Raw genomic sequence first — 27,080 nt, 5'->3', positions numbered from 1 at the left:
TGCCTGTGATAGATGCTCAGAGGTGCCAAGGATCACCAGGATTATGACATGTGTTTCCTAGTGTCCTCTCCACAGCCACCCTAGCCTTCCTTGCCCCAGGTTTAAACAGGAGGCAGGCCTGTTTAAATGGAGCAGTGACCAGGTTACACATGGAAATAGGACTTGGGTTTTGATCCACTGAGTCCCAGGGCTGTAGGGTTCCTGCACCATGCACTGTCGTGCGTAGAAGTCCCACTTGAGGACACAGCCAAGAGTCACCAACTTCAGTTTGATGTTCATTGCCCTTCAATCCCAGCTATACTTGAGTTGCCTGGCAGGAGTCCAGGGCTGGGTACACGAGATATCAGTCAGAACAAATTGCAGATCTTACCGCAGGAGTTAAGTCACCTGCCTTGGGTTATACCAGAGTGGTGGCGGGGGCATAGGGCCAACTTTTCTAAGAAAGGACTTGGAGAGCCACGTGATCTGCATGAGGCTCCCTCTGCCTTTCTTCCTCCTTCCGGCTGCATTGCTAACATGGCAGCGTACGATGTCATAGGTCCTTTCTAGCTCCTCTGAAATAGTTACCAGATCACGTAGACCTCTTGCTGGACTCCAACAGTGACAGGCCCTGGGTACAGAATGGGGCTGGAAGAGTCCTCCAGCTCTGAGGCAGGGATTGCTGCCTAATGATCTAAGGAAGCTTCCTGTTAGGCTTTCAGTTTCTTTGACCTCTGTGAGGAGGAGGCACTAGAATTATCTGTGTACAGGTGCCGTCAGAGGTTGCCCAGTGACAGGAAAAGTGGGCAGGAAGGTAGGGACACAACAGGGCAGCCTTGGTGGCTGAGATGTGTGCCATGAACTTCCCAGCAGAAGAGCAGTGCTGGCTCCTTGAGGGCCTGCTCCTGCATCAGAGCCTAGAACTTGACAAGCTGTAAGGAATGAGATTGTTCCTCCTGGGCTGTGTGACCTGGCAGGTCTTGTTGGAACACATCTCCCAGGCCCGCATAGCTTGAGAGTTTTATGTGTATTCCTATATGGAGGTCTTCCTCAGTCCTTCTCTGCCTAGACAGGTAGGGTCACCCACTGACTGAGCTTACTGATTGAGATAGGCCAGCCGGCCCGGGAGCTCCAGGGCTCTGCCTGTTTCTGCCTCCCTGGTGCTGGGATTTTAGGTGCCTGCTGCTATGCCCAGCTTCTTATGTGGGTGCCAGGATCTGAACTCAGGTCCTCGTGACTGCAGTGCAAGCATTTTGCTGACTGAATTATCTCTCCAGCCCCACAAACAGTTTTCTAAAGATTCCTTTGCTGCTAAGCTTTTTGGTGTATTTTTCTGTTAAATAGGCTATGGAAGCTTTGAAATCACTGGTAGACATAAAGAGCTTTACAAGAAAGACATTATGGGAGGCAGTGGCTGCCTTGAATTCTTCTTTCTAGTAGCAACCTCTTAGCTCCCTGTCATGGGGCTCCTTCACCCCCTTAGGTATGAGCAGGCATGTGGTAGTCCCTGTTTCTGCGTTCCTAGTGTGAATAGTAGCTGATATGTGACCTGGGCTGTTAGGATGGAGACCTAGGGCTGGAGAGATGACTTAGTCATTATGAGTGAATACCGCTCTTGCAGATGACCATAGTTCAATTCTCAGCACCATTATCAGGTGACAGTCCAGCTTTAGGGGTCTGACCCTGCACATCCAATCACAAAGACACATCATATACATATAACTAGAAATTAATAGAAGTGGGGCTTGGGTGGGCAGAGGGTGTTGTAGGAAGGGCAGAATACTAGGCAGATTTCTAGAGTGATGGTGAGCCTAGCTCCCTGATTCTCTGTCTCTCCCCCCCCCCATCCCCCAATATGGGAGAGTGACTTTTGCTTTCCCAGAGTTGGCTGCTGTGTGTGGACCACTGAAAACTGTGCCTGAAGGCTTCATGGCCAAGGTACAACCTATCCCTGGGTTAGACTGGGGAGCAGGGGTAGGGTAGGGGTGGGGACTCCGGGGGTAGGGGTATCTTCCCCTAGCCCGTCATCAAGGATATCTGAATGGTAGAGGGGACTGTTTTAATTGAAGGGAATTATTTAGACTCTAGGAACATAACCCATCTCCTTTCTACCGCTCCTTGACTTGAGGGTTAGCTGACTGACTGTGTGGGGATTTCTAACTATTGTGAGGAGGAAGAAACCTGGTGGGTGAGAACTACCTGGATGTCCCTTTATGCTGGGCTCTGGTAGGGAAGGGTACCAGTGCCCTTGCTGGGCTCTGGTGGGGAAGGGTACCAGTGCCCTTGCTGGGCTCTGGTGGGGAAGGGTACCAGTGCCCTTGCTGGGCTCTGCTGGGGAAGGGTACCAGTGCCCTTGCTGGGCTCTGGTGGGGAAGGGTACCAGTGCCCTTGCTGGGCTCTGGTGGGGAAGGGTACCAGTGCCCTTGCTGGGCTCTGGTGGGGACAGGGTACTAGTGCCCTTCCTGGCCAGCGGGCCTCGAGCTCTGGAGGAGAAGGTGTCTTTGGATGAGGAGTGTGGAAGGCAGGGAAAATGGGCCTCTCCTTGGTGCAGGTGAACAGCTGTGACTATGGTCTCGTTAGAAAGTCTAGAGGGTGGGTCCCTGGGCACAGCAGCCTCAGGTGCTCACGTTCTTGAAACAGAAAAAAACATTATTTACAAAGAATATATTAAAAATACACTTGAGAAATAAGTCCTTGTAAGAACCCCACTTAGGTGTATCGCCTACTCATTTGTTCATGGCGTTAGAGTCCAAGGAGAAAGCCAACCCCACTGGTCACAGTGGCTCCCCAGAGGATTGGAACTCCTCTGGATACTGGAGTCTCTGCAAGAATTGGTTGCTTGTAGACTCTGTCTGCTGAGTGTTGGCTCTTGCAGGAAGCAGTCAGGCTGTCGTGGCTATAGGGGATATAGGAGCTGGCCTGCCACTGCAGGGCCCGTGATCTTGTCCAGAGGACCTTGGCTTCTGTCCAGGTTCTGGCTGAAGTGGAAGTGGGCAGCACTCGAAGTGGTAAAGTCTTCCTCAGGATGGAGGGGATGCACTTGGCCTTCGTTGATGACCTCAAGTGAGGTACAAAGGACAAATGTCCAAGCGTAGACACTGGCGCTGTGGAGGGAAACCCAAGGCTGGACATGGGCTTTGGGCTCTGTTTGGGAAAGCTGCTCAGCAGTGCTAGGGAGTTCTTGCTCGAGGTATAGTGGATCTGAAGGCTGTGATTTCTCATGAACTCTTAGGTGTGTATGTGTGTGTATATGTGTGTGTGTTGTGTGTGAGAGAGAGAGAGAGAAAGAGAGAGAGAGAGAGAGAGAGAGAGAGAGAGAGAGAGAGAGATTGAGAGAGAGAGAGAACATACGTGTGCACTTGCATGTGGAGCTTAGAGGACAGACAGCCTTAGGTATTATCTTGGAAGCCTCTTCTACTTTCTGTTGGAGGCAGGATCTGCCATTGGCCTGGAACTTGGCCACATAGGCTAAAGCTAGCAAATGCTAGGGTCTGTCTCTGTCTCCCACCACACCATGGCTGGGATTATAAAGTGTATGCCATGATACCTAGCTTTTTTTTGTTTGTTTGTTTTAAATATGGGTTTAGAGTTTCACACTCAGGCCCACCTGCTTGTAAGCCACTGCTTTGCTGACAGCTGTCTCCCCAGCTCTTTGAAGTATTTTCAGTGGCTTTTCATGATGGAATTTCACAGGATGGCTTTAAGATTAGTGATTCTTCCACCATTCGCTCAGGTGGCTCCATTATCTAAGTTGTTGTTGATGTTGTGTTTGTGTGTGTGTATGTATATGTATATATCTATATATCTATCTCTATATTTTTCTTTTCTTTTGAGACAGGCTTGCTATGTATCTCTGGCTGGCCTGGAACTAGCTATGTGGACTAGATTCACCTTAAACTTACGACTCTTCCTAAGTGTTGGGATGGCAGACTGGTTCACTCCCCCCCCCCCCGCCCCCATTATGTGAAGAAGACAGTGGAGGTGCTGGTTCCCCTGGGCTGGGGGGTAGATCCTGGGTGTCAAGCACCAGGCAGGGATGGACTCACCTTTCACAGTCTCTGAGCCACTTGCAGGTCATAGTCACTGTCAGAGGAGTTGTCAGGTTGTGTAGAAGATCGGTGTAGGGCTCCTTCCAGAGCTAGAGAGAAAGGATTACCTATTAAAGAAGTCCCGAGGCTGCACAAAACCCCAGGAGATGAGTGGGTAGCAAGATCACAGGTTTTCTGAGATGGTGACAGGCCTGTATCAGTTTTGATCAGACTGGCCAAGTGTTCACTAATGATGCCGAACTTCAGGCCCCCTGGGACTTAATTGTGAGTGCCTGTGAGGAGCCAAGTATTGGAGGCTCCTGTGGACCACTTAATGGCTCCGTCCTGGCTCAGAGAGATCTGAGGGGCTCATTTATCTTCTAGCCCCTCAAGGCCCGCAGGCAAACAAGCCCATTAGGTCACAGCAAGGCTGGGGTTAATGGCATCCATCCAACTGCATTCTTCTCTCTAGATGAGGGTTTCAAGGTCTCCAAGGGACAGCAGAGACCTGTGAAGGCTGCATCCCTGCCACCACCCTGCTGGGACCAGCTGTCATGTAGGCAGTCTCATCCTCCACCCCCTGGAGCCTCCCTTTCCCTCTTTGGAAAAGCACAAAACTTCAAGGTCAGCACTTCCGAACCCGCATGCGCCCACTCTCCCACCAGGCCGGCTGCCCAGCAGCCCCCCTCCCTTCACCTGGATAAGCAGACAGGTGAGAGTTCCTGGGAGGCTGGCTGTATTCATTGTCCACATGAGAGGCTGTTGGGTTCTCAACTTGGGACCGCACAGTTGCTGTGTGGCTTCGATGGAAAGACACTGAGCAGACACAGGAGGCCGGTGGCATTGTTAGAATCAGCGTGCTGTCCTTCCCAAGCAAGGTCCCATTGCTTAGCTTCCTGTTCCCATGAGGTCATGGGAGAGGGGTGGCACACTTCCCCTTCCTTTCTCTCCGGGGAGAGAGAGTCAGCCGCAGGCTCGCACTGCAATCTGATTAGCCAGGGAGGGAGGCCTCCAGGTGCCCCTCAGTTGTTAGGCTTTTACCTAGCAGGCAGCTGGAGCACTGGTGCTAGGGAGATTGTCCTCCTCATCAGAGGCTGAGGCCTTTTGTAGTCTTTAAAACCGAATAAAACTGAGAACCTCCTAGAAAGATTTGGGCCTGCATGTGGAAAGGGGAGGGAAATCAAGTGCGTGCTTCCCCCCCATTAGGGTAGCTCTGAATGTGCCCAGGGGAGTGAAGGCTAGGGAGGGGGTTGGGCGGCAGGATCAGTGGATTCTAAAACACCCTCTGAAGCTGTTCTGTGCTAAAACTAGCCTGGCCAGTCCTTTGTCATGCCTTCCTACTTTGAAGAGGAGCCACAGAAAAGGCTCTGGTAAGTCCTGAACTAGACAACTGTGCGTAGCTTTGCTTAGCACTGTTTGACCATGGAAGGAAGGGCTATGGGGGAATCTCTGCTTAAGCTGGCCACAAGGCAAGAGACTGCGGTGTCTGAGGCTCAAGAGGCCAATTACACAGAACCACTTACCCCTAAAAGAAGCCTCACTCGTCTTTGGTGTGGGGACATACATCGACCTCAGTCACACCTTAGTGAAATGTGGTGGAGACCAGAGGACACTAGCAGCTGCTGGGTTGCTGGCTCAGCAGACACCTTGACTCTGCTCTTTTGGCCTGAGTCCTGGGGCTGAGGGACACCCACTCCTGGGAACACTTACTGCTCTGGTTCACTCCTGTGGGGCCAATCCACTGACGCTGCTTTTTCTGACGAACTGGGGAACAGACAGGAAGCTCATGAGGCCAGATGGTAGTGAAGGGGTGTGGGGGACTGGGGGAGGGAAGATGCAGATACCCTGCAGGCAGGACTAATGGGGTCTACCACTCCAGGCCTTCCACCTCATTTCCTAACTGACTAGGGAAAGAGATGGAAGCCATTGGGTCCCCATAAAAATGACCAAGGGTTTTTTTTAGAACCAGAATGGATAACCTCAGAGGGCACTGGGGACCCAACACTACTGCCTCTGTTCTTCTTTATCTTCCTTCCTTGCCTCTGGGTAATTTCTCTAAGGTTTGCAAGGCCAGGAGGCAAGCCTTATTCATAAGGTATGCAGCTTTCAGTAAACAGGGAAACTGAGGCTCTGGTGGAGGCAGCAGCACACTCAGTGGTCATTGGTAGCTGTGGAGCTGGTCTTGGCCTACATCTTGTGACATTAGAGGCTGTGCTGATGTCATGTGGCCATGGCTTTCATCAACTGCAGTTGGCTTTTGCCAAGTCCAGGCAAGGGCAAACCAGAAGGTACAATCCATCCTGACTTTCTAATACTTCAGACAGGAAAAGGCTAGTGGGCAGCAGGGGATGGGCATGGGTGGCGAGGGAGGAAGGCTTGGGGTTTGGTACCTACATTTCTTCACCAGCTTCTTGTAGACCAGAGGACCACACATGGCCAGCAGCACCACCAGGAGTACAAGGGTCAGGATGATGCTTGCCACAGTGCCTGGGGCTAGGCCCGCTGGGTTTGGGTCTTGGCCTGGATAGGGGTGGGGTCTTAAATCAGATCCAGCCCTGGGGAACAACTCAGAGGGAAGTGACTGCTTCAGTTGCCCTAGTACCTTGGCACTTCCTATCAACCCACCAGTGTGTTCAAAGCAGAGCTGTCTATTTGGCTGACTCTCTGGCCATCTCTAGGAGTCTTTGCTATCTATTCAGTTGTCTACAGTTTATCACCTTCAGTGACCATCCAATTACCATTTGCCACTCTTGTTATCAGCTGTTAACTTTTTATCTTCATACTTAGATTACCTATCATCAGGAAGATGACTATACATGACCACATATCAAGAACCTGCCAGTCATCTATTAGTTCAACCACCTATCTGTCATCTATTCATCCGTCTATTCATCCCTCCCTCCCTTCAGTCATGTATCTATTACCCATCGATCTGCTTATGTATCTACCATTAATCTATCCATCCATCTACTGTCCCATTGATTCATCTGTTTATCCATCCATCCATCCATCCATCCATCCATCCATCCATCCATCTGTGTGTCCACTGTTTATCCATCTGTTTATACAATCATTAATATTCACCCATCTACCCATCCACCCATCCACCCTCCATTCATGTCACCCATCCATGTACCAATTTCTCTTAGATATTATTCAGTTACCATTCAAATATTAAGTATGTTTCACCCACCCCTCCCTGATTTTCTAGCTTGCATCTCGGGAAAGCAGGAAATAGAAGGGAAGGGAGAGTCCTGGCATCTCTCAGTAGCTTGACAGTGGTCCACGTGAGCCTTGCCTGCTCTACTCATCATTGCTGATCTTTGCTCCCAGAACCCCATTTACTCTCCTTTTTCCAGAAGCCTTTTCTGCCTTCCAGATCTGCTCTTTAGAGCTATGTTCACTGACTAGGATCCAGAGGAAAAGTCTCTTACTGCCCTCTGCAGTCAACTTACATGTGACGAATACCCTCTTGTTGCAGTGTTTTTTTTTCTGAAGATGGTAACACTGAGACAGCTTCTCCTGGGCACAGAGGAGCCCGGGGGAGGTTTTGTCAGCATCCACCGTGTGGAAGGAGACGAGGTCACCACACTGCTGCTCCCGACATAGCTCTTCCCATCTTCCCCGACCCCTGGCTGCAGAACTGTCACACAGGGCCTCCCACTGTGATCTCTGGCGCACTTCAGCGATGCCCTCACACACACTGCTGCCCCCGACCAGGCGGCTCTGAACCTTGGGCTGGAAATCTGCAGAAAGGAAGTGCTGGTGAGGCACCAGGCCTGGCCTGGGGGTTGGGGGTTGGGGGCTTGGCAATGTCGAGAGCGGCACATCCTTTCTAGCACTTCTCCGACCAAGCTCTGTCTTGTCCCTGGGGCCTCTGGGTGGCTGGTGGCAGCTATCTCAAGACAACAGTGGCAAAGGAGCAGGCAGCGTGGCCATGCCATGCCTTCTTACTCTCTTGCTTAGGATGAGGGAAGGCTTTTTAGAAGAGGAAACTGAGGCCTGGGGACTGGAAAGAGCTGGTGTGCTTCACTGGTGGGACAGAACCCAGGAATTCCGCTGCCCCAGCCCCTAACCCTGTGGATTATAGGCTTTTGGCCATGATGCCAGGTATCTAGAGAGGAATTCAGTCTGATAATCAGGGTGGGGCTTGGGAATCTGAGGCAGAAGCTACTATGCTTGGTTGAAAGTCAATAGTGAGCTTACCAGCTTTGGCTAGTTTCCATGGCAACACCCACCTTCAAAGCCCCGGTGACTCTTCTATTTAGAAGAAACTTCAAAGCAAGACCCCAGGCATGGCTTTGCAGGTTGTAGCCTGCATGAGAGCTTGAGGAGTGGGTGGGTCTGGAGCCAGCTGAGAGCCTCTCATCTGGCCCAGAGAACCTTGGGACTGCTACTGCCTGGAAGACCAATTTATATCAGGTCTCCAGTGGAGTAGGCTGCCCTGCTCGTGGACCTTATAGTTATGAGCCATTCATCCTATATTTGCCTAGGAATTCTGGGGACCTGCTGAGAGTGGCTCTCCTTAGGGGTGTGGGGAGGGGTGAAACTGTTTCAGGTGACACTAATACTACCTGTCTTGGACCACACCTTGAGTAGTCCAATTTTAGAAAATAGGCTCTGGACTGACACTGCTTGAGGGCAGATCTCACCTAGTGCTCTGTGGTACTGGGAGGAAGTGGGGCTTCTTTGAGCCCTGGCTTCCCTATAAAGAAGAGGGTAATACTAGTCCCCACCCCCAAGGTGGGGGATGAAAACTGAAGGATGCCCAGCACGCAGTAGTCTATTGGCAGCAGAACCTGGAATGCATCAGGCGCACCTCCAGCAACTTGAACCCACTCCTTCCCAGGCTTGGTGGTTATTCTGCCTTGCCTTGAACTGTGGTTTCTTCAGTCTGGGCCCCCATACGGTCCCATGCGTTTAGTGTTCCCTCTGTCTCCATTTCAACTGCACCAGTACTGCTGGTCTCTTGTAGCTCACAACCCAGGCAGAGCAGCCTTTTAGGGGCTGCCTCTAGAGCTTTGCTCCAAGCCAGGCCTTAGGGATTTCTCAAATCTTACCATCCATCCCCTTAGCCTCCTTTCTGAAGATTCAGAAAGTCCCCATTGGCAAAGGCCACCCCTCCAAGTGCCCTCAGCCTTTGCCCAGGCCTCACTTTCCCTTTAGCGTCTTCCTGCTGGGATCCCAACTGACTCTGTTTCTCCAGATGGTAGCTCCGTTGGGCTAGGCAGGAGTTGCTCTGTTGCCTGAGTCACCACCTCATCTAACTTGTTCTATCGTTTAGAGGCCATGGCTTCAGGCCTCCACTCCTCATTCATCTCCATCAGGCTTCTCATAAAGCTTGAATGTCAGATCAGAGGATCCCATGTCCTTACTCAAAGGCAACAGATAGCCTGATGAAGCGTGGTCAGTGTCTAGCTTACCAGAACAGATGACGGTGAGCGCCTGGCCGCCCTCCTGGGCCGTTGTTTTCTGGAAGCACTGCTGTAGTGAGACACAGCTCCCATTCGGGGCCTCCCATCGAATTGGCAAGGGTCTGGGGTCCCTCAGCTCTGCAGGAGCTGGTGTCCCTGCTGCCTCTGTCCCGGACAGATGTGTCAAGAAAGATCCACACTGCAGAGACTTACAGATGAGGTTCCCCAGACCCAGGGGCCTGTCCTTGGCCTTGTAGAGGATGGTGCCACCCCAGCTGCCATTGTAGAATTCCACCACACCTGTGCACCTCAGGCCTTCGTGTCCTGGCACCAGCTGCAATCTGGGAGGAGCTGGAGAGAGAAAGGCATATCTGAGTGTGATACCTTTCAGAATGCCTTGTTGCTGAACCCCAACAGATGACTGCTTGGGAGGTGAGGGTCCCAGACATTACACAGGACCCACCTGAACCTTTTCACTGAAATTCAGATGTATCTGGGCCTCTTAGTTTTTATTTGTTTTGGTGAGTCAGTGAATCTAATTTGGGCTATTTACAGGACCATGGGCACCTTACCAATGACTACAGCATTGAACAAAATGTCTCTCTGCCCCCACAGCCATTTACTGTTTATATTTTCTCAAGGAGGGGTAAGATCTCATGAGTCTTCCTCCCTTGGTTAAGGAATGCTGACGGGCCTCATCTGCACAGATAACCGCAGATCCTGAGAGTTCAAGAGCGCAGAGGCTTTGTCATTCCTGGTCCTTGGGCTTTATTGTCTGCACCAGTCCATCCTCTGCCTTTCCCACAAGGCCCGAGCATCCTCTTACCTGTGGGCTCTGGCATGGTGGTGGGTGGGGTGGTTGTGGGTGGAGGTGTCGTTCTCTGGGGCTCTGCAGTGAAACACACAGACAAGGGTGGGAAGTGGGGAGCAGAGGGAAGGAGGAGGAGAACTGGTGGCAGTGTGAAGACACAGGGCTCATGACCTTAATGCCTCTTGTCAGTAAGCTGACTTGACCTCCATCCCCATTCTGCTTCTCAGCTCCCTAAGAGGTGGCAGTCCCACACATCATAGACAGGATGATGGAGGCTCAAAGAACAGTAAAGTTGGCATTTGGCAGAGCCAGGTCTTGCTTTTCAATCTTGGCAGATGGATGGAGCCAAGATTGAAATAAGCCTTTGGCTTATTCCTGCTAGCCAGTTCTCTTACCTGTCTGTGGTCAGGGCTCTGTAACTGTGAAGCCCCTTTCTACCCACTTACCCTCCCAGGTCTCAGCCCAGGGTGTCACACGTTATCACCCACCTAGGCAGATCAGGCTCAGTGGAAGGCATTGGTCTTGTGAACTTGTGTTGTTGCAGTTGGAGAAAGACCACAGAGATCCTTGGCAGAAGACCTGGTTCTGGCTTCTGTTCAATAAAGGGAAAGGACCAAGGGCCAAGGGGTCACCACATCTCAGCTGTTGGCACACTTTAGAGGCCTGCTGGGCATTTCTCGAATGGTCCTGGCTCAGCCTCCAACTGGAACTGCACACCGTTTTCCACTTGTTTTCCATCTGGATCTCCACTTGACCCTGACACTTGGAGTTGGAGCCACTTAGCATCACCTGGAAACCTGAGCATAAAAAGAGGTGGTGGGAGGCATCAGGTGATGGAGGGGGAGCTCAGCTCTCACTTCCCCTCCTGACCTTCCCTCCCTCCCCCTTTAGGCCTGGAGCTTCCTAGGAACTCAGGCAGGTCGCTGTGTTGGCCCTATGCTGTGTATGCTCAGGTTTTTGAGTTAGAGGGAACCATGGGACTGTGGACAAGATGTCCTGCGCCTTCTGTCCAACAAAATTCCCCCCAACCTTGGAAGTTCTGTCTCAATAGGCCTGAGCCTGATATCTATCTGGTGTCTCTGTGTATGCATGCAGATGTGTGTGCATGTGTGCACCTGTGTGTCAGAGGTCAGTTTTGAGTGTCATTCCTCAGGAGCTGGGTGTCCATCTTCTTTTTTGAGACATGGTCTTTCACTAGGACTTGGACATACTAATTCAGTTAGGCCTGCTGGGCAGGAAGCTCTGCCCATCTATTCCTATCCAGCAAAGGATTACAAGTGCGCCATCGTGTCCTGCCTTTTTGTTTTGTTTTTCAAGACAGAGTCTCTCTGTGTAGTCCTTGCTGTCCAGAAATTCACTCTGTAGATCAGACTGGCCTTGAACTTACGGAGATCTTCCTGTCTCTGCCTCTTGAGTGATAGGATTAAGGTGTGCACCACTGCTGCCACTTGGCCTTTTTTTTTTTTTTTTTTTTTTTTTTTTTTAAATGTGGGCTCTGAGGATTGAACTCGGGTCCTCGTGCACCAGCTCTTTACTGGACTGAGCCTTCTCCCTGGCTCTTTTTCCCAGGACCTCTTTGTCTTAAATCACTTGTATTAGCTGGATGTGGTATTCATGTCTGCAGTCCCAGGACTTGGCAGTGGAGGAAGGAGAACTAGGAGTTCAAGGCCATCCTCAGCATCACATTGAGTGTGAGGACAGCCTGGGGTACAGAAGACCCTGTCTCAATGAAACAAAACATTGAAAACTCTACGGAGGCACGCCTCTCATACAGTAAGATACACTCATTTTCAGGGTTCTGTGGAAGCTGGTGAGCATGCACAAGCACATGGTTGGTGTGTGATCTCGATACAGAGCCTGTCTGCCATCTACACACATCGTGCTCGCTCCTCAATGGCCAGTTCATTTCCCTGCCTCCAGCCTCAGGGAAGGACTGCCCTGCTCTCTGCCATGAAGGACTAGTTCCTGCTCTTGTACATGGTCACATGATTGAATTAAATCACAGATGGCCATTTGCTGTGGCCTCTTGCCCTCTGTGTATATTTGTGGTTTATGTATGTTCCTTGGTAGATCAGTAGTTTGTGTCTTTTTTTTTTTTTAATTCCTATGGAATAACATTTCATTGTGTGAATTTCCTCCATTTCTTTTCTATGCATCATTATGTGGGTTGTTTTTGGGGTTTGCTGGCCATGTATCAAAATGATTATAAATTTATATGTACAGGCTGGCATGTAGGCTCCTATTTCCATTTCTCTTGAGTAAACACCTTAAAGAGAAATTTCTAGGTTATAAGGCAGGCTCCTGGTTTTGGGAGTTTATGAAGCTCGATGATGGGGGAAAGACTATATTATATATAGAAATGCCCTCTTAGGACCCATAGAAAATGCTTCTAGGACCTCTTGTGGTTACTAGAACTCACAGATGCTTAAGTTCCTCACGTCTAGGACCAGGCAAGGTGGCACATGCCTGTCATCTCAGCACCGAGGTAAAACTCTTGGTGAGTTTGAGGCCAGTATGGACCACACAGCTGTCAAACAAGCAAGCAAGCAAGCTAACCACCCCCTGTTCCCAAGTGGGAAGGGGCTGGAGATGTATGTAGCTCAGTAGTAGAGCTTGGTTTTACATACTCGGGGCTGTGAGTTCCATCCCCAACACTGCAACAACAAACAAGATGGCAAAGTGTCTGCACCTGACCTACATACATCCTCTGTATGCTGTCATCTCTAGAGTATTTAGAATTCTAATACAGTGCAAAACTGTGTAAATGATTGTGTTTCTGTACTGTTGGGGGAACATTGACATGAAAGGCAGTTGTATGAGTCCAAGCCTGACTGTTTGTTTATGTAATTTGTGTGTGTGTGTGTGAGTGTGTTGTTCCTCAGGCACTGTCTACATTTTTGAGGCAGTGTTTTCCAGTGGTCTGAAGCTGACTAGTGAGTCCCAGGGGCCTGCCTGCCTTTACGCCCATGGTGTCTGGGTTTTCTTTTTGAGTTCTGGAACCACATTCACGTCCTCTTGCTTGCAAGGCAAGCATTCTACACACTGAGCCATCTCATTTTTGATCCTGCCTCATTTTTGCTCTTCACTTATTTGAAGCCACAGATGGTGTGTTCCCCCTCTATCTCTGTTTTTCTGTATATCTCTGCATCTTTGTGTCTCTGTCTTTGTGTCTCTCTGACTCTGGCTGTCCATCGGTTTGTCTCTCTCTGTCTCATTCTATCTCTCTGTCTCTGTCTCTCTCTCTTTGTGTGTGTGTGTGTGTGTGTGTGTGTGTGCACAAAGAGATTCTGGGAGGATATATAACAGAGTCATTACCTGGGGTGTTGGGTGAGAGGCAGGAAGGACAGGTGAGGAGCAGAGACAGAAGTGAATTCAGCAGCTGATCTTGTCATAGGAAACTTTGAGCTGAGCAGATTTATTGCTCACTCAAGCAACACATTTAAAAATGAAAAGGCTTCTCGGACTTGTCTTTGGCTTAGAGCCACTGGCCAGGCTACCTTTCTTTTCCTTCCTGCTCTTGGGGATGTGTGGAGCACAGAGAGCAGGGCTGTGGTTGACCAAGGTCACCAGTTAGCTGGATGGAGAGGACTGGTCCCACATCTAATCATACTTAGATACTTCACGTGCTCCTGGCTCGGTAAGTACCTCATGGAGTCCTCCAAAGAAAGATATTTTCTTCTCTTCTGTAGGTGGGCAAGTGAGGCTCAGGCAGGAGGTGACTTACTAGAACCCGAGGCTGGGATGTCATCTGAGGGCCCACAGTCTGACCTGGGGCCTACTAACACCCCTGATGCTGCTGCGTGGTAGTTTTACAAGACTCTCATCTCTCTTCAGATAAATTCAGCACAGTGTTATCCAGGTTAAAGTGGAGATGGGACAATGAATGTGGAGATGGTCAACTTAAATGATGTTTAGGTCTGGGAATGTAGCTCAATAGTAGAGCACCTGTCCAGCACGCAAGAGGCCCTGGGAGTCACCCCTGGCATGGAGAACTAAATCAACAGGCTCTGTACTGCGGGCGTCTCAGAGCCTTCACTAAGCCAGTGTACATTGTTAGTGTCCAGTAGGAGATGCTGTGTGGCCCAGCCACTTGAGAAATGGTGGCTTCTAAGATTGAGGTATAGACACTCTGCTCTTTGCAATCTGACACAACCTTTCTCACGGCCTATCTGCAAGTGTCCATGACGGAGGACCAGAGAGGAAACAAGGCTTCGTGAGGTACATTTGTGGGTGGGTCTGTTTCCTGCCCACAGAGTAGGGTGGGGGGCATGCTAGCTAGCACTCGTGTAGTGATTATGAAGGGTGCCACCTATACATGTACTGGCATGGCTGATGTGTGTTTGCAAGAGGCGGAGTTCACATTGATGGAGGAGGCAGGTTTTTAGCAAATCCTCATGTAGCCTACGAAGCCTTCCTTTCTCCTGTTCTTTCTTACCTAGGGCATTCCTTCCAGACTGTCCGAGGCAGAAAGCGGCTGTGGAAAAGGGAGAAGTAGATTAGAATGGGAAGCTCCTTTCCCCGTTCCCCTGCCCGACTGTCTCCCCACCCCACTGTCTGTCATGGAGATTCCAGGGCAGGGATTTTCATGCTGTAGCTTAGGACCCAACGTGGTCATGGAATCAATTTAGTGGGCCGCAGCTGTCAATTCACTCTCTCTTTAAAATTTATTTTCTCAATGGAGACACAATTGGAATTGATTTTTCTTTAGTGCACGATTCTGTGAATGTTAACACACACCACATGCATGACCTCCATCGCAATCAAGATATACACCAGCTTCATTGCCCACAGGGACTCCTCACTCTGTCTGTCCCTGTATAGCAATGCAAGCATTCCTCTTGTTAAGATAGAAATGGAGCAGAATAAAGGACAGCGCATCACGCTGGCACGAGGAGGGTGCGAACTGTTTGGAGGGGCAGTGCCAATGAGGGGCTGGCTCAGTCAGGAACGCGTTTGTCTTGCAAGCATGAGGATGTTTGTTCTGCCCCACAGCTCATGTGTAAATATCAGACATTGTGCGTGTGCTGTAACCCTAATCCTAATTCTGGTAGGGAGAGATAGGCAGATTTCTGGGGACCCTGGCAAGCCAGCTTGGCTTACAAGGCAAGCTCCAGGCTGGTGAGAAGTACTGTCTCAAAAGTAAAGTGAGGGCTCTCGAGAGAATTCATTAAAGACAGGTACTTGCTGCCAAGGCTAGTGAACTGACTTCAATCCTTGGGTCCCATATGGCGGAAGGAGTTGTTCTCTGATCCCACACACACATGCTATGGTGTGTCATGCACGTGGAAGCACACTTTTTTTTTTTAAAAAAAAAATAGCAATATCAGGGCTTAGGAATGTAGCTCAGTTGGCAGAATGCTTGCTTCACATCCACAAGGTCCCAGTACCACATAAGCCAGATGAGTTGGCACATTCTTACAATCCTAGTTCTGGGGCAGTGGAGGCAGAAGAACCAGGAGTCAAGATCATCATGTTAGTTTAAAAAGACAGACAGTGCCGGGCAGTGGTGGTGCACACCTTTAATCCCAGCACTTGGGAGGCAGAGGCAGAGTTTGAGGCCAGCCTGGTCTACAGAGTGAGTTCCAGAACAGCCAGGGCTACACAGAGAAACCCTGTCTTGAAAAAAAAAATAGACAGACAGACAAGGAAGGAAGGAAGGAAGAGAGGAAGAAGGAAGGAAGGAAGGAAGGAAGGAGAGACTGGGTTTGATGAGCCCAGACCCCATGTATAGACAACACACAAAATAGTATTGTGCCTGCTCAGAGAATTTTCTTAGGAAAGACTGAACAATGAACACAAACTGCCATTCTAAAGAGGAAAGTAAGAGAAATGTGTTCGCCATGCAAGCCCGAAGACTTGAGTTCCACCCCAGAACCTACATTATCAAGTCAGATGCCATGTGCTCATCTGCAATGCCAACATGCCCAACGCAAGAGTGGCAGAGAGATTTGCTCAGAAGCTCAGGGTCTAGCTTGCCTGGAGTTCACAGTGCAGCAGCAGAAACGAGAGACGTTGCCTCCATACGGTGGAAGGAGAGAATTGATTCCCAGATGTTGTCTTCTGAATTCTTTCACACACACACACACACACACACACACACACACCCCAATAATAATAAATTTAAAAAGGAAAGTGATCTGTTGAGAGAGATGGCTGTGCATTCCAGGGTGTGGCTCATCCTGTTTGGTCCTCAGATGAACCGTATTTCCTTTCTCTCCATCACTGTCACTATAACCATCACTGCCGTAACTACCACTATCATCACCATTGATGCTATCACCATTATTCTCACTACTACTACCTCCATCTGTGTCAGCATGACCATCATCACTGCTGCCATTATCCTCAGTACCGTCATCATCACTGTCACCACCATCACCATCATTCCTGCTCCCACCACCACCATCCTCAGCACCACAGTCATCACACCACCGTCGTCCCTGTCGCCATGTCCACCATCACCATGGTCATTGTTCTCACATCACCTCGGTCACTGCCTCGTTCATAGGAGGGCAGCTGCAGTCCTCCATGAGGCTCTGTGGGCTTCCTCTCTCCCCCCTCCTTTGTAGCTGCTGAGCCAAAGGCCCCTTTGCTGGATCCCCCAGGCACTCAGTGGCAGATTCAGCTCACTTCCCACACCTAGGTATAAACATCTCTCTCTCTCTCTTTCTCTCTCTCTCTCTGTTTTGCCACCCTGCTTGCCCACCACCACCCTCATGTCCATAGCTCTAGTGTCTTATTTGCACATTGATAGAAATCCAATTATACTACCACCCTCATCTCTGCTGTCACTGCCGTGACCACCACCATCACTACTGTCATCCGCATTTTTATTCTTCACTCTTGTGAGAATTCTTAGTTTAAATCTCTAATTTTGTCTTGATAGATATTACTGTTCTTTGATAGAAGAAACCGAGATGTGAGTATGTTGTCCATACAACCAGCGGCAAAGCTGTCTGCTGTGCTCTATGCGACATCAGTTCCTGCGTATTTCCATCAGTCACCATAAAACAAATATATCATGGGTAGATGTGGCACTGAGTCTATTGTGTGATGCTGGCAACTCGTTCCCACTGTCTGGTCTGTAAAGTGATGGAGTTCAGTTTCATGATCCTTCACCTTCGTCTTGGCCTAAACATGCCTAATCTGCAAGCCATGTTCTTAATGAGTCCTAGTGTCCGGCAGAGGAAGACTGATGGCATCCTGCCTCTTGGCTTGTCTGAGGATACTCTCAGGCTTTCTTTGCCCACCACCTACCTTCATTCATTTTGTCTCTTCTACAGGTACCCAGGAACTCCCTCCTAGCCCTGGGCCCTACAGGCTGTGCTCAGCATCTCCCTGACCTCCTCTGGAGCCACATTTCACCAGTGCCCAGTGCTTTCTGAAACTCCCAACCCAGGACTCTGCTTGGAGACCCTGGAGGCTGCAGGACCATGGGGTATGGAAGTGTTACACCATTTCCTCCTCCACGCTGCTGGGATAGCATCTAAGAATTCCAGGGCCGTTTCCTTTCCTACAGCATCCTCCAAGCTCCCAAAAGTCATGGCTTAGACTGAGCACGCCCAGACAAAGATCTCAGAAAAAGAAGCTCCACTGTCCATAGTGTCTTAGCTGCACATTGAAAGAAATCCAATTATTTTGAGACTTCCTTTTATTTTGCTTTTAAAATAAATCCTAATGAAAGTTAAGATGGTTTTGAAAATCAGGGACTCTGGCTGTGGGCTGTGTCGCCATCAGCAAGGACCTCAGCCAGCAGTCTACATTTGCCAGAGCCAAGGCTCCCGGTGAGCCCTGCCAGGCTTTAGGCACATGAAACACTCGCATTCCCACCCTGCATGGGACGCAGCACAATTATAAATAGCCTCCCATGACTTCAAGTTGCCATTTTTCACCAGACCTGTTTGCCAGGAATGTTAAGTATTTTTATGGATTTTGGAATGGCTGAAAATGTTCATGATCCAATGCTGTGAATCCCTTTACCAGTAGTAGCCAGGCTGCCGCTGTTCACAGGCCTAGGTGCTCTGCAGGACAGAACCTGGCTCAGGGCAGCTGGCGGCAAAGCTGAACTCAGTCCTCTGCCTTCAACCTGCTCAGAGGTCCTGCCTGTCATTTGCAGCCTGGACATGCTAAGTAAAGCCGATTTAATATCTGGTAGGCACCTGGGGTCGGAGGCAGGGGCTGGGACCTTGACAACTATAGTTGCTACTATAATCCCCCTACTTATAAGCCTCTCTATAAAGGCCCATTTCTTGCCTAACACCTCAGATGAAGATCTTGCTCCATAAAGACCCCCCATTCATTTCACGTAATGATTTCTTAGAGATCAACGTGGCCTCTTTACTCCATAAACGATGGCACCCTGACAGTTGACAGAGCTCCTCAAACTGCAGCCATCACTTTACATGGGAGGCTGCCAGCTTCGGGAAGGTTTTCTTCCTTCATCTCTCCATTGGCTGACATGGAATTCTTCATTCTTTCTTTTTATCCATCCGTCTGTCCTTTCTTCCTTTCTTGTGACAGGGTTTTATGTAGCTCAGGCTAGCCTAGAAGGCACCATGTCAGAGGATGACCTTGATTCTTTTTGGTCCTCTTCATCTCTCAGGTGTTACGATTAGGTCAGGTGCACAGACCTTCACACATTGCAAAGCTCGGTGCTGCGGCCTGGCACAGGCATAGGCCTATAGAAACTGGCTGTGTTTGCCTCCACCTTCAGGTGGGAGAACCAACGTTCAGAGGGGATAATAACTTGGTCATGGCGACAGATGTAGCTGGAGGTAAGCAACATCGTGCCTCATACCCACAATCTGACAGAGCAGATCTGACAGTTGACAGAGCTCCTCAAACTGCAGCCATCACTTTACATGGGAGGCTGCCAGCTTCGGGAAGGTTTTCTTCCTTCATCTCTCCATTGGCTGACATGGAAGGTTCCAGAAACCCCAACTGTTTTTCTGACAGAGCATGTGGGGTTCCTCTGGGTCCCCCAGGTGTCATTGTGGAAGTGGGCATGTGTTCCTTTCTACAGCACAGTGCTGCCCCCCAAGATGAGAGTGTGAGGAGCATACAGCTCTTTAAAATGAAGCACCCACATTTGGAAAACATCTGGATTCCAGAGCATGTCTGGCTAGCTATCTGGTTGTGGCCTCAGTCCTGGAGAGGCTCAGGAAAGCCTTCTGCACTATGCCATTTTCCCCATTCATAGGAGGGCAGCTCCAGTCCCTCAGGAGGCTCTGTGGGCTCCTTCTCTTCCCCCCTACTTTGGAGCTGCTGAGCCAAAAAAGGCCCCTGTGCTGGATCCCCCAGGCACAGTGGCAGATGCAGCTCACTTCCCACACCTAGGTATAAACAATTTCTCTTTTTTGTCAGACCCATCCTGTATAGAAACAGCACGCCCCCCCCCCACTCCCACCTAGCCCTCCCTTATTGATCGCCAACCCACGAGTGACCTTCTAGCACCCACAGACTCACTGTCTTTATCTCTTGTCTAGTTCCCTTCACACCTTGATTGCTGGGTCAGATCCACCAGGGCAGAGACCTTGTCTCTTTGTTCTCTGTGTATCTCCAGCACATAGTAGACACTCAGTCTGGATGAATCCACAGAAACTACCACCGTTATCCTTTGGAGCACAGCTCTCAGCTTCTGATAGTCTGTTTTGTTTGGTTGATTTTTTTGAGACCAGTTACTCACTGTGCAATACAGGCTACCCTGGAACTTGTGATTTTCCTATCTCACACTACCTAGTTCCGGGATTACCGTCATGTCCAGCCCATTTTATAGATGAGAAAACCAAGAGCCAGAGAAGTTCTCGTTACTCTGGGTAACTAAGAAGAAACCAAATTAGGTACTCCCACCCGGCACTGCACACTAACTGCACACACATACATGCACACACACACACACACACAAAGAATTGACGATCTTAACTCTGTCAGCTCTCCCTGAATTCTTAGACCATCTGACCCCTTTGGTGGAGTCGTGCTGAGTGAGCATAGAGCTAGTACCTATGGCTTCCAGGATCTGTGGGTCAGTCAGGGTTCCTTTCCTTTGTGCTCAGAGCCAAAGACAACCTCAGCTGTGTATCCTGGGAGAGCAGCTCACAGCCTGCTCTCAGCTAGCACATACCCAGCCTGTCTTGTCCTTATGGCTTTTACCCTGTGGCCTCCTCTACCCAAGTGCCTCCCCCCTCCTTTCACTAGCTGGCTCTTCTTAGCACTTGGGGCTCAGGGTGGCAGAGGGAATGGCAGTCCCTTCAAATGGGCCTGCACATCCAGGTTCGTATGCCAAGTAGGGCCCTGTGATGTGCTAAGGCTCCCAGACATGTGAGGATTCGGGTGCTGGCTTCCATACTTCCTCTGTCAAGTCTCTGTGAGTGGCGCAGGCCCATGGGCCAAAATGTCTGCCTTGGCTCTCGATGCTCCTGCTGCTGTAAAGAGCTGAGTAGCACATGCTCAGAACAAATTTGTAGATGAATGAATGAGTGAATGAGTGAAGAGTGAATAAGCGAATGGGTGGATGAACAGCCTGGGGCAGGGGGAGAAGATCTATGGTGTGGCGAGCACTTGGTAAGATCCCCCCCACCCCCCGACCATCCTGCCTTGCCTTGCTTCCAGATGACCCTAGTAACCACTGAGCACTATCTCCACCACATATAGGCTAGGCCTACTGCGAGTTAATTCATTTCCTTACCATTAACACCCATAGGGTGCTGTTATTATTTTCTACTTACAGTGAAGGAGACGGAGGATTACCAAACCAGCGCCCAGGGTCACCTAGCCAAAAGTGGCAGAGTGGAACTCAAATTGGTTTTTGGAGTTATTGTGGTGTCTGAGCCACGTCCCCAACCCACTTCAATGATTGAGGCTCAGAAAAATTGTAAGAGGGGACAATGTGGGAACCCTAGCCAGGTTGTAAAGATCTTCATTCCTTAGGTCCTAGAGTATCCACAGCCCTATGCCTTGATGTTTGTGTCTCTGCTGATGGAGCTTCTCCTATGGCCATGCTCTGACATGTGAGAATGGCTTTGGGAACCTATTACTCCTACAGAGGCGGTGGGGCTGTGTGAGGGCAGAAATGTGGGCCAGGCTCTCCATGCTGCTTACCACCTGTTCCACCATGGGCTTGCTACTCCTGGGCCTCAGTTTTCACTCACTGTAAAATGGGAAGATGGATCCACATATTTTCTGTACTATTCAGAAGCTAACAGGAAAAAAAAAAAGGATTTAAAAGGATTTCATGAAAATCAGGCCTGGTGGCACAGGCCTGTAATTCCAGCTACCGGAGAGGCTGAGGCAGGAGGATTGCAAGTTGAAGGCACTCCTGGGTTATGGAGTAAGTTCAGGCCAGCTGGTCATTTATGGAGACCATGCTTCAAAAAGCTGGGGCCCTGCAGGATGGCTAAGTGGGTAAAGGCATTCTCTGCCAAGACTCATGTGCCAATTTCTATCTCTTGGACCCACAGGGCAGAAGGAGAGAACTGACTCTTGCAAATTGTCCTCTGACCCAGTGGCATTCCTGCATAGCACACTTGAGGCTGCCGGGGAGGGCTGGTTGTAGGGTGGGAATAAAGTCTTGGTACACATGCAAATGCATGTATGCACACATACACACACACACACAAATGTCTAAAAACACTGTTTTTTTTTTTGTTGTTGTTGTTTTGTTTTGTTTTGTTTTTTTTAAAGTAAAAAGTGGCAGGCTGTAGCTCAGCCATAGCTTGTGTAGCATGTGTGAGGTCCTGGGTTCAATCATAGGACCATAAAAGTAAAATAAAAGTGCGAGCTGTTCCCCACCTACCCACGACCAAGGAACTACTTTCTACCTATAAGACTCTAGCAACATACAGGGACCACGTGCTCCCAGGCCTCCAAATGATAACTCTACTGGGGTGATGGTTCAATTCCATCTCTTCTGGACTCTGGCTTCCATGGAACAGGGATACCTGCAGTCCTGCCAAGAGCTCACTCCATGCCCAGTGGGGAGCATGGGTGGGTCCTGTCTCCTTGTGTGTGGGTCTGAGACTGCAGAGAAGGCCTGGATTTGGGCAGGGGATAAAGGCTTGGCTTCTGAGATTCTCAGGACCAAAGGGACCACATCAATGTCCTGGTAAGGTCCAGGAAGCAAGCCAAGATTTGTCAAGCAGGCACGGTGTACCTCTTGCTGTCCAATGCACAAGGGGTGTGTGCGTGGGCATCCAAGTCATGGTAACATGAGTGAAGAGGTCATATAGTGTCCAGGAGAGTGCACACACAGTTCTCATAGATACATACATTCAAAACGCACCCCTCCACATCCAGAGTCACACATTCCCACACTCCTAGCTCTTGTAGGTACAGAGTGGGTACCTGAAGCCCCCAACACTTCTCTGTGAAGTAGGAAGCCATTTCTTCTTTTCCATCACACCTGGCATCCAGCAGCCTTTACCCTGCCACGTCAGTTTACATCTCTGCTCTGCTCTGTGCACATGCTGTGACCTGGAGGATCTCCTTGGGCCTCCAGGCCTAGCGTCCACAGCATACCTCTGGCTAGTCAAGAATCGCCTACTTTCCTGATGCCACTGATGGCCCACCAGCAGGGTCTCAGGTTTGGAGCAAGGCTCATGAGTTGGGGACTCCTTTAGAACTGACATAGGGCTGCTGTTTGAGCTTGGCATCTATCTGTTCTTCCGCATCCTTATAAAGGGACCATTCTGCCACAGCCTACTCTGCCTGGAGCATCCTCAATATCAGGTTTGTGCCTCCCTGGGGGTGACCAAATAAAGGCCAGGCATTTCTGGGTGGCACCCTGGAGAGGGTGGCTGCACAGGTTGGTAGCTAAGTGCACTCTGACTTCTAACCCAAAGCTGAGAAAGACAGCGGATCAGGCCTGGCAATGCTCGCGCAGAGCCCCGCGGAGAATGGGGAGTTGACCTAACCTCTGTGACCCTAAGCCTCCCTGATATTGCACATGAGCCCAGAGTCAGACCTGGGAAGAACTGAGATCCCCTTACTGCACCCTGGTGTGCACAGGTATTCAGCCTGGCAGTACCCAGTACCGGCAGAGACTTACCCAGCATTCCCAGCAGGTACGTGGCAGCCAGCAGCACTTCGTGAGAGTCCATGGATAATGGCCTTCTGCTGCCTCAGCCTCAGTGAGCTCAGCTGGCCAGCCAGGAGAGGTGTCAGACTCAGTGTCTTACTGTCTTGGAGGGAGGGGGCATGAACAGGGGTGGAAAGGGGAAGCAGGCAGTGTGGGCCTGTGTCACTGCCAACCCTGTTTGAAGTTGAACTGTCAACTTCCTCCCTGTGAAACCACCTGCCCCAATTAGAATGGAGGCCTGAGTCTCTGTCAGCTTCCTGCATGAGGTGCCTGGAACTGCGGTAGTGCCTGCTGGCCATTCTCATGGCTGGGCAGAACCAGGTGTCCTTGTGGGATGGGACTATGGGGCAGAGAGAGGCTGGGAACTCCAGAGAGAGGTCGTTCTACTCTCAGGAGAGCTCACCGGAGGTAAAAGGGCAAGGGCCTGAGACAGGAGTCTTCCCTAGAGGATTCTGAGTGGGGTGGGAACTGTGCAGGTGAGCAACTTCAGGTCTTAATAAGGGTTAATAAGGAAAACTAAGACACAAGCCCTGCTCACTCCTGACGGTGGACGGGGCTGGAAGTCCATAATCTGAGTTGAATCCCTATGCAGATCTAAGCAAAGAAACAAAACAAAACAAGACCTTGCTAGGTAGCCCATGTAAGCCTGGAATTTGTGGTAATTCTCCTGCTTTAGTCTCACAAATGTTAGAATTACAAGTGGGAGCTACTGTGCCTAAGAATCCAAGAGTAATATTTTACCAGCAAGTACGGGGAGGAGAGTGTCTTCATCTAAGTTGAACTTGCAGCACTGTGTGTGTGTGTGTGAGAGAGAGAGAGAGAGAGAGAGAGAGAGAGAGAGAGAGAGAGAGAGAGAGAGAGAGATGGAGATCTCCCTGTTGGTGTGAGATGCCCATGTTGGGTGTGATCTCCATGTTAGGTATGAGATAGATATTCATGTTGGGTGTGAGATCTCCATGTTGTATAGTCTCTGAATCTAGATTCATTCATTCATTCATTCAACATTATCGATGATATGCAAGAACTAGAAATGCAGCTGGCATGGTGATGCACACCTTTTAATCCCAGCACTCAGGAGACAGAGGCAAGGTGATCTCTGTGAGTTCGAGGCCAGCCTGGTCTACAAAGCGAGCTCCAGGACAGCCAGGGATGTTACACAGAGAAACCCTGTCTGGTGTTGGTGATAGGTTAGGTGCTGGGGACAGTCCCTACCTGGTGCGTCTGTTCTTTTTTCCTTTGCTGGAACCCAGTGTCTCATGTTTATAAGGTAAACACTCTCAACTGATCTGTATCCCTAGCATCCCTTTCTGTTTCTTAAGTGCCCATCATAGCCTATTTCCTCACAGTTTATAGAGAGCTTCACTGTCCATTGACCAGCCAGCCCACGCCCTCGCATATGCATGCGCGCACACACATGCACACACACGCACGCACTTGCACACACAAGGAAACCGACATCCCCTTCCACAGACCTCCAGACTCACTTCTTTATCAAAGGCAATCCAAACCCAGAGCTTTAGATTTAGTTCCCCTTCACAGTCCAGAGTGTGATCTACTAGGTGGATTCCACTATGTGTCCCAACCTTCATAGAAGTCTGAACGTATTACCTCAGTTACTGGCTATGTACAGGAGGGAACCCTAGTGGTGGGGTCCCTGCACTCCAGGTCCGTAGCCCCTCCCCTGCCACCGACTCCCTAGTAACTATCCCATAAAGTTTTCTACCTTGCATCCCCTAGGCCTCAGGTCCTGTGCTGGCTTGGGACCCCAGACCCCAGTTTCCTGTCCTATCACCCGCACTTTCCATGACACAAGAGGAAGTCAGCTGAGCTGGCTGGGTTTTCCATGCCGCCTCTTGGCGGAGGCAAAGGTGGGGGAGGGGGGATGAGCCCCCTAGGCCAGTTTCAGAACCTCCACGGCCTCCGAGGGACAGGCTCAGCCCTATTGCCTTGGCGACACCAGGTAACCTCTGGAGAGTTGCCTTACTGACTTCCTGGTTTGGGTCACTCCTCAGTGATTCCAACACCTGTCCTTTTGGATGGGGGGTGGGGAGAAGGTGGCAAAGGAGTCACAAGGAGGCAGGGTGGGGTGGGGGAGGGGGACGGGGGGGGAGGGGAGCTGAGGAATGTGAGGGCCTGAAGCAGGAGATCAACATTGGTTGGATGACTAAGTGAAATCTATAGGATGGATACCTTCCAAGTGTTTATTTGATGAATGACTGAATGACTCAGTCACTGGAATCTTCTGTACTGGCTGGTTGAGCTCAAGGCTGGCTTTCCATCTTCCCTACCCAGCTTAGGGAGTGCACCCCTGACCTACTGGTGCTCCTTCCCAGGGAGTGGAGGAGCAAGGGAAGACCTCTTGTCTGCTGAAGGGACTGTCCGAGGGAGGGAGGGGTGCTGGCCCTCCAATACCTGCCCTTTGAGTGTGCCCTTGCTCTGTGACCTTGAGTGAGTCCCATGGAGCTGGAGTCCTCAGTTGGTTCCTGTGTAGCATAGGGGAGTTAGATGACCCCAGGGCAGCCCTCCTTCAGATTGTAGAGGGAAGGGTGTGCCCAGGTGCCTTCAGAGGAGGGACTTCCTCTGTTTTGGGACCTAAAGGATTTGGCTCTTGGTGGGAGGACATCAGCTTGAAGTCTTGGGGGAAGCAGAGGTCGGAGGTTTCCAGGGCACTTACCCTGTGCACCAGAAGGGCCAGGTGAGATCTCAGCAGGCTCCCGATTGCCTCCCTTGGAACAGCACCAGCCTCTCATATATGTGGTGAAACCTAGTCACTTAATGAAGTAAATTACCTAAATTCCCCTTGTGTGATGTATTTAAGAAGGCTACCTTATGACATGCCCCGTGGAGTATTAGCACAAACACTGGCTCAGATGGAAGGTTCTAGAATCCATGGTTGTTAGTTTTCAGTGACAACTGTCATAGTTGGGTAGAAACAACTTGGAGTCTAGAAGCTGGCTTAATTTCTGAGGGGGGCTACTGCCCCATTCCGAGATCCATCTCCCTGCAGCTCAGGGCATCTGGAAGCTGCCCTGGTAATGACATGCAGGGCTTGTGAGGTAGGGTGCTCCCCGTGTGAGGTCAGTCTCCCAGGCTCAGCCCATGCTTTCCCACAAGGAAGCTCTCTAAAGCGGAGCTCTCTAAAGTGACCAGCCTTCCCCACCATGGCTGCCTCTCTCTCTACCCAGCCCACAGTTCTGACTCCTGCTTTCTCTTCTGTTGCTCTTTTGAGTGACACTGAGCCTGTTTGACCACAGGTAAACGTGAGAAAACAAGGCTGCTTAAGGTCACGTGTTAACCAAGCCCATTTTTCCGATGAACCACCTGAGGATCACTGAGGTTAGGTGGATTCCCCGAGGTGCACAACTCACCAATAGTGAGGTTTGTGACTCCAGGTCTCCCGGCAAGCAGATGTCCCTTTTCTTACATACCACCTGTCTCTTATTTCAGGTGGCTGCATCCATTTGCCCAAAAGGAACTCTTGTTCTGTAAAGCAGGCAGACACACAGAACCTGAGTGGTGAGGTAGACAAAGGCACCTGTAGGAATGCAGGTACTGGGTCCTCTATATGGTAGAGAGCTGAGGGTGGGAGGGTCCTTCCTCTTAGAGCAGTGGACAATCCCAGCCCTTAGAGCAGAGTTGCTCCTGCAGCTGCCTGCCTTGTTGATTACCCAGCCCAGGCCTGTTTTCCTTGAGAGCATAAGGCAAATCTCTCAAGGGACATGAGGACAGGATGTGGGAAGGGCCAGCCTGAGGGGACTGTAGAGAAATCGGTAGCC

The 27,080-nt window shown here is 50.3% G+C and overlaps 1 protein-coding gene across 1 annotated transcript; it reads right to left on the bottom strand.

Moving 5' to 3' along the window:
* Nucleotides 1-2,710: 2,710 nt before the first annotated feature.
* On the bottom strand, nucleotides 2,711-23,326 carry Cd5 (CD5 molecule). Its single transcript, XM_021152317.2, has 11 exons — nucleotides 23,275-23,326; nucleotides 14,668-14,706; nucleotides 10,721-11,029; nucleotides 10,248-10,310; nucleotides 9,431-9,772; nucleotides 7,463-7,753; nucleotides 6,402-6,527; nucleotides 5,718-5,771; nucleotides 4,704-4,823; nucleotides 4,026-4,117; nucleotides 2,711-3,083 (listed from the first exon to the last, which is right to left on the bottom strand). Exons 1-10 carry the CDS (start codon nucleotides 23,324-23,326, stop codon nucleotides 4,029-4,031), a joined length of 1,485 nt encoding a protein of 494 aa, XP_021007976.1. The 3' UTR covers nucleotides 2,711-3,083; nucleotides 4,026-4,028.
* Nucleotides 23,327-27,080: the final 3,754 nt, after the last annotated feature.

This window comes from Mus caroli, unplaced genomic scaffold, assembly GCF_978045245.1.
Source record: "Mus caroli unplaced genomic scaffold, Mus_caroli_1 scaffold_20, whole genome shotgun sequence".
Classification (NCBI taxonomy): domain Eukaryota; kingdom Metazoa; phylum Chordata; class Mammalia; order Rodentia; family Muridae; genus Mus; species Mus caroli.
The sequence above is the reverse complement of the archived record's forward strand: the minus strand, read 5'-3'. Positions and strand labels throughout refer to the sequence as shown.